The sequence below is a fragment of the Mytilus californianus genome, unplaced genomic scaffold, assembly GCF_021869535.1.
Source record: "Mytilus californianus isolate M0D057914Y unplaced genomic scaffold, xbMytCali1.0.p SCAF_5, whole genome shotgun sequence".
NCBI classification, from domain to species: domain Eukaryota; kingdom Metazoa; phylum Mollusca; class Bivalvia; order Mytilida; family Mytilidae; genus Mytilus; species Mytilus californianus.
In genome coordinates, this window is record NW_026262701.1 from 29,394,177 (window position 1) to 29,409,243 (window position 15,067).

General features: G+C 31.4%; 1 protein-coding gene across 1 annotated transcript in view; it reads right to left on the reverse strand.

Annotated features, from left to right (window-relative positions):
• LOC127702573 (uncharacterized) overlaps positions 1-13,165 on the reverse strand; it is a 46,222-nt gene extending 33,057 nt beyond the window's left edge. Inside the window, exons 1-7 of the mRNA XM_052206826.1 lie at positions 12,928-13,165; positions 8,879-9,357; positions 8,061-8,122; positions 3,541-3,647; positions 2,585-2,713; positions 1,161-1,212; positions 170-240 (exon numbers count right to left, since the gene is read on the reverse strand). Of these exons, the coding sequence (XP_052062786.1) occupies positions 170-240; positions 1,161-1,212; positions 2,585-2,713; positions 3,541-3,647; positions 8,061-8,122; positions 8,879-9,315 (858 nt within the window). The 5' untranslated portion in view covers positions 9,316-9,357; positions 12,928-13,165. The remainder of the gene's footprint in view (positions 1-169; positions 241-1,160; positions 1,213-2,584; positions 2,714-3,540; positions 3,648-8,060; positions 8,123-8,878; positions 9,358-12,927) is intronic.
• Between the last annotated feature and the right edge of the window lie 1,902 nt (positions 13,166-15,067).

A 15,067-nucleotide genomic window follows, 5' to 3' on the forward strand; every position in this document is an offset into this window, starting at 1 on the left:
TTGTCTTTTTTTTTTTGCCTGATAAATCTCTTTTTTGCTTGATAAATCTCTTTTTTTTATTCCTATATTTTTTTTTTGCTTTCTGGATAGATTGAGATATTTTCAATTATTTTGTATCAAATTTCCAATAATATCATACAAACAAAAAGTAAATTAAGGAAATTCTGACCTTGTATTCCTCCTCCAATCCAAAGTTGACATCTGTTTTGTCTTGGTAGTGATGTACCATAGCATTTATACCTAGATAATAAAGAAACACACTTTTTGATAGAGAAAAAATCAATTTCTACACAATTTAAAAAAGAAGTTGCACACATTGTCGTGCTAATCATACCCCCATTTGTAATTCAAAGTATCAGAAAAAAGGAAGCAGGTGACTGACAGAAATGAAAAGCATTTATGTACCACAACTGATCACTCCCCAGCTACTGACTAAATATGTAGTAATTCTGTTCATTTAACATATTGAAAAGTTCTAAGTATCAGTACAGGAATTAGGTGTCTGAAAGATCCCATAAGTGTGATTTCTCTATGTTTGTGCTGCATGTTCATATCAAAAACATATCATTTATGCAAAAAATTATGACAATTGAACTTTTCCCAAATATCAACATCATAATAAAAATATTTTTTTCTTTGTTTTGTACAGTTTGCTCTTGTGTTATGCAGTTGCACCACTGTCCCTGATTCGGGAAAGGGTTGGGTGTCCCCTAACATGTTTACCCCCAACAAATTCTGTGAGTGCCTGTCCCAAGTCAGGAGCCTGTAATTCAGTGGTTGTCGTATGTTACTGTATATCATATTTGTTTTTGTCGTTCATGGTATTGTCAGAAATCAGGCCTTTTGTTTTCTTGTTTGAATTGTTTAATATTTGTCTTTACAGCTGACTATGCAGTATGAGTTTTGCTCATTGTTGAAGGCCATACAGTGACCCAGAGTTGCTAACTTCTATGTCATTTGGTCTCTGTTGTAGAGTTGTCTCATTGGCAATCATACCACATCTTCTTATTTTATATCCATATAAAATCATAACAAAGAAATTAACATTTTTCTTCAACCATTCTAAATCTTCATAGTTTTGCCTTTCTTGGAAACAATTTTCTTCGTTTTTAAACAATTGTCAGATTTTACAGCAAGGAATGAGACAGCACATTTCTTACCCATGATTGCACCCTCTTTGGCTTGCCAGGAACTTTTTGGACACTTACAAATCTGAAATTATATAAGAAAAATTGTAATACAGAGGAAAATTTTGTTATTAAAAAGTTACATCACGTGAAATGGGTACAGGATTGAAGTGAAAAATTTCAAATTTTACAATATTGATCATTGCATTGAATGATTTTTTTAATACAACCGCAAAATATTTGCGTTCGTATAATGCTATCATGTCGTTCATATCATTCTAGTTTCCAGACAATAACTTCTGTTTAAGTGTATGGATCTCTCTGAAATTGTACTACAAGGTTCCATACCACAAAGGGAAGGCTGGGATTGAGTTTGGGGGTAAATGCCCCAAACATTTAGAAATAAGGGGTAAAAAAGGTGCAAAAACAAGCATTTTTCTAGTTTCAAATTTTTTGGGGGGATTTTTTTTCCCCATAATTTTTTTGTTTTTTATTCCCAAAAATTTTCCATTTTTTCATTGATTATTTCTGATTTATATACAAAAGCAACAGATACTGATATGTCAGGAGATACACACCAAACAGGGTGTGTAAATTATTTCATTACATTGGTTGCAATGAATTACCGTGATTTCCCAGTGAAATAAAAACCGATAATTTCACATGTGAAATAAACTCGATAATTTCATCAGAATAGCACAGTATTGCGCAATAGCAAGAAATCTTCAATTGAAAATAAATACAGATCTTTTAATCAATTTCAATGGGATTCAATTAAGTCTTTAATTTCTGGGGGTTCTAACCTTGTATTACTATTTTGGATATTGGGCCCCAAACTGAATTATTGCGGCTATATGATATGCTGAATCTTATTGTGCATTTAGATTTTTTATTTTGGGCCCTGTTTTCAAATTAGTCCATATTAAGGTTTGAAGGGTCCAAAATTAAACTTTGTTTGATTTCAACTAAAATTATATTTTTGGTGTTTTTCTATATGCTGAATCTAACAGTGTTGTTTAGATTTTGGATATCAGACCATACTAAGTAAATTAAATGTCCCATTTCAAATTTTTAAAATCTTTGACCACATTTATTTTGTGTCAGAAACATATATTATGTCAAAAATTTTATCACAATCCAAATTCAGACGGTATCAAGCTTGAATATTGTGTATAAACTTGACCCAGCTATTCAGGGTTCGACCTCTGCGGTCGTATCAGGCTGCGCTCGGCGAAGCATTTTATTCTCATAGAATTTAAATAGATAGTCTGTCAAACACTGATAAATTTTATAGTTACACAGCACTTATTCATGTCCCATATAATTATTCATATTCCATAAGAAGATAAAGAAATAAGGACCCATACAATCTTGTTGTGTTTATACTGTTTTCACTACACAGTTGCTGACTTAAAACTATTGCTTTATAATGATTATCTAAAAGAACAAAAACTTACTGTGACTAACTGATTGAAAAGTTCCTCTTGGTACTGGAGAGGCAGGTAAGGTGTGATGTGACCCAACTGTTTAGAACAAGAATTTCTGATAGCTGACCACACATCTGTTAATGACATCTGTATTAACACCTGAAAACAGAGATATATGTACCATTTAAGTCCAGAAGCAATCATTACAGATACTGTAAATTTCTAAATTTTAGTATGAGTGATAAATGAAATTGGAAAATCCAGTACTTCTCTTGATCAGTTGTGAAAAGACACTATACACGATCAGTACAATTTTATTTGCTCAAGTAGAATTAGTTTTTTTTCACAGTACCACAGCGACCCAAAAATCTGATAAACACCCTATTATAATTTCCTTTTGTAATCACAAATATGAACATTTTAGATACAGAAATCTCCTGGATTTCAATTGTAAGCATATTTGCTGTGTTGTTATATATATTTATGTTCTGAGAGTTACAGACTTACATGTACATCAAATAATGTATGCATTAGTGCATTTTATCACTTCTGCAGACATGTTGATGTCATAGTCTATTGAATTTTTACAAGAAGATTAGGTTGTCTCTCTTTATTTTGAAAAGCTATATATTTTACATGAGTTGAGAAAAATATCAAAATCTCTGTATAAGTCTGTCATATGGTAAACTTTTAGAAAATAATAAATATATATATTTCAGCAGTGTTCTGGGTCTTTAGAGATGATAAGTAAAAGGATCTGAAGTTATATTGTTTACTACAACACAGCAACATTGACCGAAATTCTTTTATTTCTTACTAGATAATTGTACTAATCTTCAGATCATGTAAAAGAATTTCTATTTTTTACAACACTGATTTTTTCTTTGGACATTTAGATAACCTTGTGATATACCAGTATTCCTGTTGTAACACAAATACTGGGGTAAAAGATTGATATGATTTGAGAACATACAGAGTCCACTCACCAATATTGTGCAACATGATAAACATGTTTTGAGATTCTCCCTGTTTTCTTTTAACCAATCCATAATGTGAACCACAGCTCTGTTTCTGACAACAGGCATATTTGTTACTGCAATGAAAAATAAGATCCAGATAATGTTTTAATCTTACCTTTTATAGGTTTTATCAAAAGATATTCCGACTTGTTATGCTGAATGTCAATAAACTAAATATTCATAAGAGCCACATAAAACTTTTATCTGTAAACAAAGCCTATGGTAGTTATGATGCTTTTTTCAAATCTGAGACATTTATTATTCTTTAATATAAAAAAGTATAACAAAAATATAGAACTCCAAGGCTGCTTATGCAAATTCAAAAAGGGGAAGTCCATAAAAACTGACAAAATCAATTTAATCAAATGCTATCAATCAACTGAACAAGTGAAAAACAACTGCCATATTCCTGACTTGGTACAGGCATTTTCCAAAGAGAATAATGGGTTAAATCTGGTTTTATAGTTTGCTAAACCTCCCATATTCCATTAGCTGCCATGGCCACTTGGAGGGCACTTCTATGAAAATTTCTACGAACAGTTCATTCATAATCTAACATATTCTTCAATTCTCTACTTTCTCTTATATTTATTTGATAAAAGTAGAACTGTGAACTCACAAAACAATTCCCTTATCCTGCAATACTATTAGTATATTGAAGTATGTGAATTCAATTATATTCCCTTAAACATGCTAACCGATATTATATTCTTAATGCACATTTTCAGGCAGTGTCTGTGTTTATCAATATCCTTCTAGCCCTTTAGACAGAGTAGCACTTACAAAGATAGACAGATAAACAGGGTGAATTCTGTATTCTCCCCCTCCCCCCCATAAAAAAATATTAAAAATTAAAAAACAAAAATTAAAAAACACAGAGGTTTGAGGATATTACAAACAGAAAAGATTTCAAGTTTGTTGAGATGCTAATAAATGTTTTATCAATACACTCATACACCCAATGATAATGGAAAGTTAAAAATTAATACACAGTGCAAGTAAAACAGTCCAAATTAAATCTTTCTTAACTCAATGAATAGCTTAACAAGAGTGCACACGTTGAAATGTCTCGCCTTCTTTACTAATCATTTATATTATGTTGATAGTCCTAAATATAAAGCTTTATTACAACTGTCACATAAACTTAACATTAACCAAGTAAACTAAACATTGACCAATGAACCATGAAAATGAGGTCAAGGTCAGATGAACCATGCTAGGCATGCATGTACAGCTAACAATTCTTCCATACAACAAATATAGTTGACCTATTGTTTATAGTTTAAGAAAAACAGACCAAAACACAAAAACTTAATGATCACTGAGCAATGAACCTTGAAAATGAGGTCAAGGTCAAATAAAACCTGCCTGACTGACATATAGATCATAAAATATTTCCATACACCAAATATAGTTGAACTATTGCATATAGTATTAGAAAAAAAGACAAAAACTCAACTTTGACCACTGATCCATGAAAATGAGGTCAAGGTCAGATGACACCTGCCAGCTAGACATGTACACCTTACAATCATTCCATACACCAAATATAGTAGACCTATTGCATACAGTATAAGAAAAACAGACCAAAACACAAAAACTTAACTGAGCAATGAACCTTGAAAATGAGGTCAAGGTCAAATAAAACCTGCGTGACTGACATATAGATCATAAAATATTTCCATACACCAAATGTAGTTGAACTATTACATATAGTATTAGAAAAAAAGACCAAAACTCAAAAAATTAACTTTGACCAATGAACCATGAAAATGAGGTCAAGGTCAGATGACACCTGCCAGCTAGACATGTACACCTTACAATCATTCCATACACCAAATATAGTAGACCTATTGCATACAGTATAAGAAAAACAGACCAAAACACAAAAACTTAACTATAACCACTGAACCATGAAAATGAGGTCAAGGTCAGATGAGACCTGCCAGTTGGACATGTACACCTTACAGTCCTTCCATACACCGAATATACTAGACCTATTGCTTATAGTATCTGAGATATGGACTTGACCACCAAAACTTAACCTTGTTCACTGATCCATAAAATGAGGTTGAGGTCAAGTGAAAACTGTCTGACGGGCATGAGGACCTTGCAAGGTACGCACATACCAAATATAGTTATCCTATTACTTATAATAAGAGAGAATTTAACATTACAAAAAATCTTAACTTTTTTTTCAAGTAGTCACTGAACCATGAAAATGAGGTCAAGGACATTGGACATATGACTGACGGAAACTTCATAACATGAGGCATCCATATACAAAGTATGAAGCATCCAGATCTTCCACCTTCTAAAATATAAAGCTTTTAAGAAGTTAGCTAACGCCGCCGTAGCCGCCGCCGGATCACAATCCCTATGTCGAGCTTTCTACGACAAAATTCGCAGGCTTGACAAAAACTACATTATTATAAAACTGATGAATTGTTTAAAACATGATATTATTCTTGAACAGTTTTATGTTTCTTCTTATATTATATTTGAAAAAATAGTGGCATTGAAATAGAATAAATTGATATTTTGTTTTTTCCAATAAGTTGGCAATAACCACATGTTATCTTAATCTCGATTCAATACACATCCAAATTTGCAAAAAAAAATAATGAAAGATGCAAATTCAGAGTTAATTTCAAAAACAATTGTGACAAGTTTTGAAAAATGATTTAAGTGGAAAAGTGAAGATTTAATTGTTCTGAAAAATAACTGAACTGGAAAAGTGAAGATTAAATTATATAAGCCCAGTGAACTCCCAGGGCATTTTAGTATCATGGTTATGTGATGTTGTCTGACAAGATTTTTTTTTATATAGATTGCATTATGGAGGTGTTGCTATAATTTCTAGAAACAAGATGTATTTTTAAAATTCCCTGTTAACCTGGATGCTATATGAAAATTAGAACATAAAAAACCTGTTAAAAATCTGATTCCCAAGTCATATAATTATAGCAGCAGGTTAATATACTAAAGCTTTTTGCCGTAAAATTATGGTAAATTTCATATTTCAGAATAAATATGCATGTTTCATTTATATTGGACAGATTGCTTGAAATTTTATAAAGAACAATGATATACAAAATGCGCTATAGCAATATCTAACTACATGTATATCTCATATTGTCATTCTACTATTAAAAGCTAAAATATGTTTTAAGCAGAGTAAAATATCAAACGGCTCAGCAAGGGAATTTATTTACGGTCTTGTAACCATAAGAAAAGCCCATAGACTTTGAAATGAAGTTAAAGAATTGTACTGGTATTCAAATATTACACCAGTCCCTTAAATCACAGTATATTCATTACATTTAAATTACATGTATAAGTAAAATTGTACATAAATTGATGATGCAAAAAAAAAACTTCAAATCTATAAAGGTAAAACTGAACTACAGATATCGGCTGGTTTATCAGTGAAATATTAAGCATGCCTGTTATGTTAATATCTCTCTGTCTACTTACATCGACCACCTCTGCCTGAAATTTAATTCATGGTATTTTCTTAAAGTGATTTGTAAGTACAATTTCTTGGTTTATATGTCCAAGGTTGTGATGAAATGAGACATTCTAAATATCATACATGTATCTACACTGCCAAAAGTTTATCAGTGTATCTTTAACCACAAACTCGCAGGCCCAGGACAGTGAAAGTGTAGTAGGGCCAATAACAAGTCTTTTAAAAGAGGATTTACAAGCCTGTTCCCAGTCAGGAGCTTGTAAACATTCAATTGTTGTCATTGGTTGATGTCTGCCATATTTATTTCTGTTTTATTTTTTTAGCATAAATCAATCTGTTGGTTTTCTCTTTTGAATTGTTACACATATTAAGATCTCATAATAATAATAATTAATAGCCTACTAAACAGTATGATATTTCCTCAATGTTGAAGGCTGTATGGTGACCAAGAGTTGCTTACATCCTCGTCCTTTGGTCACTTTTGGATAGTTGTCTCTTGGCAATCATACCACTCACTACTCCTTATTTTTATAGAAGAGAAATATATATAGAAATTTAAAGAATATTTTTGTTGAACCAGTCAGCCAAAAAAAGGGAAAATTACAAGGGCCAGTAAGCAGGTGTTTTATTTTTGTTCTTTTATTGTTGTTTTCTTTGAATAAAGAATAACTGTTGATTTTTCTCAAATTCTACTTATTATGATGGCATTTGAAGCAGGAGAACATCTGAATTTTTTTCTTAACTGAGAATGATCACGTTTGGTCACAATGAGCTTAACATTTTTTAGCTGCCTTAGCTGCATCCATATATAATTTCCATAATCAAGTATAAGTACATTGCAAATTACAGTTTTCTCCCGAAAGGATTAAAGCACCATGGAATCATCGTGATACATGTATCTGCATATACTTTATTTTAAAAAAATCATTATAAATTTGGTGCAATATCATAATGCTGGGTAGAACATTGAAATAAGAAATGCTTAAAATTATTTTCTTTGATTAATATGACTAACCTTGCTTCAATGTGTATTCAAAAGCCTTTAAAAGTGATTCTGTGATCTTCTGATGTATCAACCTGAAAGTAAAATAGTATTAAAGCAAAATCAACCTTAATCCATTTTGTTCATACATTTGTATCTTAAACTTATAGGACAAGACATTCCATATCCCTAAAATTTCCTTTCTTATGTACCCGACATTCTACATCCTGTGAAATAATTAGAGTTATTCCTCAAACCAAAAATTCAAATATTCCATACCTAAAAAACAAATATATTTTGAGCATTGAAATTCATGTACAAATTTGATCCCATCAGACATGTGTAGAGTAAATTTTAAAAACATACGACAAAAATATCAAATACACATATATGTAGAAGTTGGTATTTTTTTAATGTTGCATTTGCATTTAAATTTCAGCATTGAAATATCGATTTCCAGTAAAGTATCTTCACATAATCACAATTTATATATTCAGATCAAATTTCAAACAATCACACATAAATGTAACAATTCAGGAAATATCTTCAGACCCTTATCAATTTTTTTCTTAATCATGATCATGTTAATAGCTATCAGTATGCAACAGTCCTTGTAGAACAGGAAACTATTTTTCCATGACAGTGACAAAATGATCTCAAATAATTATGGCAGATCAACCAAAACATTGTTGGATTGTCCGTCATGTCCTGTAAACAAATTGAAGGTCCGACTACTTCTTGTGAACTACTGGACCGGATTTTATGTGCATAGAATACAAAGATAAACACTGATTACATCTTTATAATGTTGTTTTTCAAGGAACTATGATCGATGTTATTGTGAATTTTACCATTGAATCAAACTGTCAATAAGATCATTGATAAAAGCTTTCTGTTGTCCGTCACTGGCTTCTAGGGTAACTCCAGTACATGACATTCTCCGAACACGACGTCCACCAGTTTCCTGATTGGACTCAGACCAACCAAACCTCCGCTCTAACAAGTAGCATGTAAATTTATTCAATAAATTTTGCGTTTTACATAATACTTCAATACTGACATCTTGGTATGGATTTCCTTCAAGTGCTGTCAATGAAAATTTAAGATCAAAGTCTGATACATGTCTGCTATGACCTGAAGACAGGGAGCGCAACTGTTTATGAATCAGCTGAAGTGACTCGAGCTCAGTAGCCGGGGAGGATGTTGTAAACAAGGTTGCTAAAATTTCTGGTAGTATTTCTTCAGGATTTTCCATGGGAATTCTTGTGTTGTTTTCAGGATTTTCCATGGGAATTCTTGTGTTGTCTTCTTATCTAATGGAAAATCTTTGCTGAAAAAGAAAGTACATAATGAGTTGGAACTTTAAGATAATATTTAATCCCATTATCTAATTTATTGCTTATGAAATCATGAAAATTCTAAAAATTTTAACAACAAAAGATTTCTGTGCACTTTAAATTTGAGAATTTAGTATGCACTTTGAACTTTAAATTTCTGTTTTTAGACTTAAGAATGTAAATAATTATAAATTATGATTAAAACAATTAAATCATAACATTGCTATACATGTATATTGCAATTTTTTGTAAAAGGTAAATAACTCAATTGTACATAGCACTTTTCAAGACATTTAACGTTTTTGGTTTTTTATTTTGTCAATCACTCCACTGATACTTTGCTAATCATGGGATCCTCATCGTGCAATATTGCTATAGTAAGATTAATGCAAGCCGTCCAACTCAAAGCTCATCATCAAGTTGATGTGTAGGATGTCAACGGTATCTGGATGATTTGTTCCAACTCTGATTCGTACCAACCAATACGTCCAAAGTGGCTTGGTCAATTCATTCCAACTTTTTAAAGAACAGAGTTTTACCACATAAACTATTAAAATAACCTTATTTCTTTTATTTCTAATGCTGTACATATATAAAGTTTATATGGTTTTTACTAGGAATGACATATTGACAGTTAAAGTATTTATTTTTAAAAGTAAATATTTCAAGACAATTTAATATAAAATTCATCAAAAGAATAAACCTGTACTCAGCTTTTGTTGAAGCTTGGGTCATAAATGCATGCTTGTAAATAATTATTAAAACCATACCAAGTGTACTATGTTTTTCTGATGTGCATCGTTACTACTCATTAGCAATGGTTGTGTGTGTGTTTTGCAATATAAAATTTTACTCAGTTTCCTTGTACGAAAAAAAAAAAATAACTTCAAACATTGTCAAAGAAAGATAGAAAACAAAAGAATTATAAAAGTTTGGGCTTGGAGGTGTGGAATTCTAAAACTTTTTTTTGATAGGTTAACTTCTTTAAAACTCATGTAAATTGAATTTTGAAACTCAAATATTATAAAAGGCTCCAAATTCCAAATATTTTTACATTCCGTCATGGAATCTACCTTGTGTGTTGTTTGTCATGGTTTTGTTCGTGTTCACACAAGGAAAATACAAAGACAAAATGTATGAGTGTCGATACGGTGTATCCTTGCCCATTAGACTTTTGGCTTTACTTTGGTTATCTCATAAAACCATCAGATAATATTGTGAACAATTTCATGACATACTTTAATTTCATGAAATCTTCTTTATGTATGGTTTCAGCCTTAAGATTTTAAGTAATGTGTGTCCAAAATTAGGGAAACCCCTGTCTTGACAGTTCTTCAAATGTCCGGAGATTTCATGCATGCCTTCCAAATATAGCTAATTTTGAATACAGGAAAGATTTGATACTACAAACTATATTTCAGTTTGAACCAAACTGACTGCCAAAGATGCAGAGCAAATTTTATTTCATTTTGATACAAATTTGACTTAAAATGAAACCAATTTTAGCTGATGATGTAATTTTTTTTATACAACATGGCTCAATATGGTTAATCAAGGGATTGAACAAATTTTATAAATTTATGCTTGAACTTAACCCTTTCGCCGATGAGTCCCGGTTTACCATGCACTTCAGACAGCTGACGATGAGTCCTGTTTTACAGGGATCGGTATACCTTTTTTTTATTTTTCCCACTCAAAACAGTGCAAACACAAGTTATCTTTCTTTGTTGAATACCAGGATGAAAGTGTAAACATAGCGCTTCAGTTTGTTGAAAAGCGTGTCAAAATCAGAGGAAATTTAGGGAATTTACGGGAATTTGAAATGAGGGAACATTTTTTTTTAAAGAATATGGAAGAATTGAAGCCAAACTAGTAATAAGTATACTTTTTTTTCAGTGTAAGGAATTTGTACAGCCTCATTAAATTTTTCCAAATTTTGCCGTTTTGGGTTAAAAAAAATTTGGGTCAAAGAGCGATTGCTAGTCGTTTCGTAACCTGGTTGTTTCGTACCTGGTCGATTCGTAACTAGGTTGATTTGTAACTGAGACGTTTCGTACCTCGTGTAATTATATATGGTTATAAAGTGTGTCTCTATTAGTTTTGTCTCTGGAAGTGTTTATATCTCAAAATTGTCTATATATTGAAGCCAAAATAAATTTCTTGAGTTTTGTTCTTGTTATTTATACTTAAAAACTGTGAATCTAATAATAATAATATTGTAATAATCAGTTTTAAAATTTTAAATTCTTGGCTAATTGATGATTAGGGTTAACATGCTTAATGGTTTTATGATTTTTATGACAGGTGATAAAAAGTAATTAGGTGTAAAGTGATTAAGAAGAGGATTAAAAAAATGGCTTATGATCTGAAAAAAAATATTTTCTACTTTTTTTTCTTACTATTACATCATGTACATGCAATTATTGAATAACATTCCTCCTTTTCACGCGGGCTGGGGACCGGTAGACCGGCTTTTTTTTTTTTTTTTGTTAATTGTCATCCTTTAGAATATTAACTTCACTATGTTGTCCTTTGTTTGCATGTTTACACTGGCATAAAGCCTGATTTATTATTTTTAATCGAAAAATTTAATTAACATTATTTCCATAACCTACAACTCATATTATTAAATATTGTTATAAGGTTACGAAACGTTTCAGTTACAAAATGAACTAGCTAGTTACGAATTGACTAGTTACGAAACGACCAGGTTACGAAATGACCTGCACCCCAAAGAGCAGAATTTTGAGAATTTCACCTAGATAATGCCAAAAATTTGAAAATTTGAATATTTTATGAAGAAAAAATTATCAAAACATGAACAAAACTGTGAACATGGTGTTAGTGAATGAAATAAAGACACATATAACTACAAGTTTTTATTGACATTTATTATGAAGATCTCCCACTTGAGTAATAGAAGCCAGGGAAGCCATCGTCTCAGAGTAGCTTCTGGCTGGGCAGCTATCGGTGAAAGGGTTAACAATTAAATGAATTTTAATCTTTTTTTGCCCCTTCAGAAGACTAAAGCAATTACAAGAAAGATTCTACTTTTGTGTTACATTGTGGATGTGACCAAATCAGGTAATGCCTAATATCATTGGCTGCACGATTCAAAGCCAGGGGATTCCACTGTAGTCTGTACCTGTATTTTTAGCACTGCACAAAGTCATGTTTTTTTCCGACTGTTCATTATTTTTTTTTACATTAAATCCATTGGATCTTGGATGATTACTGATTGACACTTCTATACTTCTGTGTCTTTTTTGTTATGGGATAAATATCCTGCCGTGTCCGTCTGTGTTTTTTTTTTTACTTGTTTTTCTGCTTAATATCGATCTCCAGTTGGAATGAATTGTCCATTGACCTTGGGAAAAATTAACGGAATCAGGGACAAATGGCTTGGAACGAATCGGACTTGAAAGTTGGAACGAATTGACTAGCATTCATGTCAACAACGTCCTCTCGTTCAACTTGCAAGTTGCAACGATTGAGCTCAATTTTTAGGCAATACCCAGGTTTTTGGACAGCTACTGTCTCAAATACAAGCTGCAAACACATACCACAGTTTTTCTTCCACTAACTAAAAATTTAGCAAAAATCATAATCGTCCTGTTGCAACTTGCATTTTCAATCAAATTGAAACAAAAATATTTATTCCACCATATTGTTTACAGTGCGTCATTTCCGGTATCTAATGCATAGTAATTTTAAACTATTCTACGATAATGACATGTAAAAAATGCGTGCGAATCACTAATGATTTAAATAAAAGTCAAATCTTGTGACAAGAAATATTTGTGCAGCTTGAAACAAATCTCGAGAGCAGCTAAGAGCAACAGGAAAAATAATCTGGAGCAGCTATCAGTATCCTGGAAAATATATAGATCTATGTTAGCGGCAATAAGTGAAACAAGTTGCTTTCTTTAAAAAAAGAAATGCAATCGTAAACCCAAATGCTTGCTTGGCATTAGATATAAGATAATTGTTAAGAAAAAAAAAGATTTATTGTTTTATATCATTTTTGTTATATAAGAATTAGAAACTGACAGTGACTGTTTACTTAAAGTAAATACTGTTCAATGTTGGGTGAAATATCCTTGTTAAAGGCATATTTTTTTCTCTCCTCTCTCCCGAAAGACATCATGTTAAGTTACCCACTTGATGTTGCATTCTAAGATGCTGGTTTTTGTTTTTAAATTAGACTTAGTTTTTAGACTAAAGTTCAAATGCAAATGTGAAGAAATTTAATCAATTAATGATTATATGTATTTAAGAAATGCAATACGTGAACCTGTAAAATAGCCGTTTTTATTGGAATTTGAGATATGTTCATGGTTATTTGAACAATGGCTTGATATTGATCATTATTAAGATCCTTACACCTGCTCTGCAAGGTTTTTTTTATGCAATTTTAAGTTCTGTGCTTTGTGTATGCTCTTAAAAGTTTTCGATGACAAACCTCTTTTGTTAAAAACAAACACTTTTAAAATCTTTAACTCGCTTTGAAGATATTTTCCGGATGTCCCTTTTTATTTTGATGTTTTCTTATATTTTAAATTGTGGGTCATGAAAAAAGGCCTGCAAGTTTAATTGTAAATATATACAATTTGAATCGCACTGTATCCTCTTCACCTTGATGACCGAAACCAATTCATTAAAAAAGATGTTTATAGCCTAGACAAAACAGCTTACACCTTGTACTGGCTTATAAACAAACAAACAAAATTGAAAACAACAAAAAAACTAACATGGTCAAACCTGAAATTACCGGCACTATCGGTATACCCATCACCTAAATATGAGTTTGTTTAAAGGTCACATTTATGAACTGTTGTAAGGTGTTCCTTTTTGTCGAGCCTTCGACTTTAGTCGAAAAAGCGAGACAGAGCGATTCTACATTCCGTCGAAGTCGTCGGCGGTGGCGTCCACAAATGTTCACTCTGTGGTTAAAGTTTTTGAAATTTTAATAACTTTCTTAAACTATTCTGGATTTGTACCAAACTTGGACAGAAGCTTGTTTATGATCATAAGATAGTATCCAGAAGTAAATTTTGTAAGAATAAAATTCCATTTTTCCGTATTTTACTTATAAATGGACTTAGTTTTTTCTGCTGGGAAACAATACATTCACTCTGTGGTTAAAGTTTTTAAAATTTTAATAACTTTCTTAAACTATCCTGGATTTGTACCAAACTTGGACAGAAGCTTGTTTATGATCATAAGATAGTATCCAGAAGTAAATTTTGTAAAAATGAAATATCATTTTTTCCGTATTTTACTTATAGATGGACTTAGTTTTCTGCTGGGATACAATACATTCACTCCGAGGTTAAATTTTTTTTTAAATTTTAATAACTTTCTTATACTATCCTGGATTTGTACCAAACTTGGACAGAAGCTTGTTTATGATTAAAAGCTAGTTTCTAGAAGGAATTTTTTGTTAAAATTTTGTACCTGTTTATCTGTATTTTACTTATAAATGGACTTAGGTTTTCTTCCAGTTAACATTACATACAGTCTGAAGTTAATTTTTTTAGATTTATAAACTATCCTGGATTTTTCCCAAACTTGGACAGAAGCTTCTTAAAATAAAAAAAAATAGTATTGAGAGGAATATTTTTATTGATGTTTTTCCTCATTTTTGTTGAGCCTGCGATTTACAGCAAAAGTAGGCGAGACACTGGGTTCCGCGGAACCCAT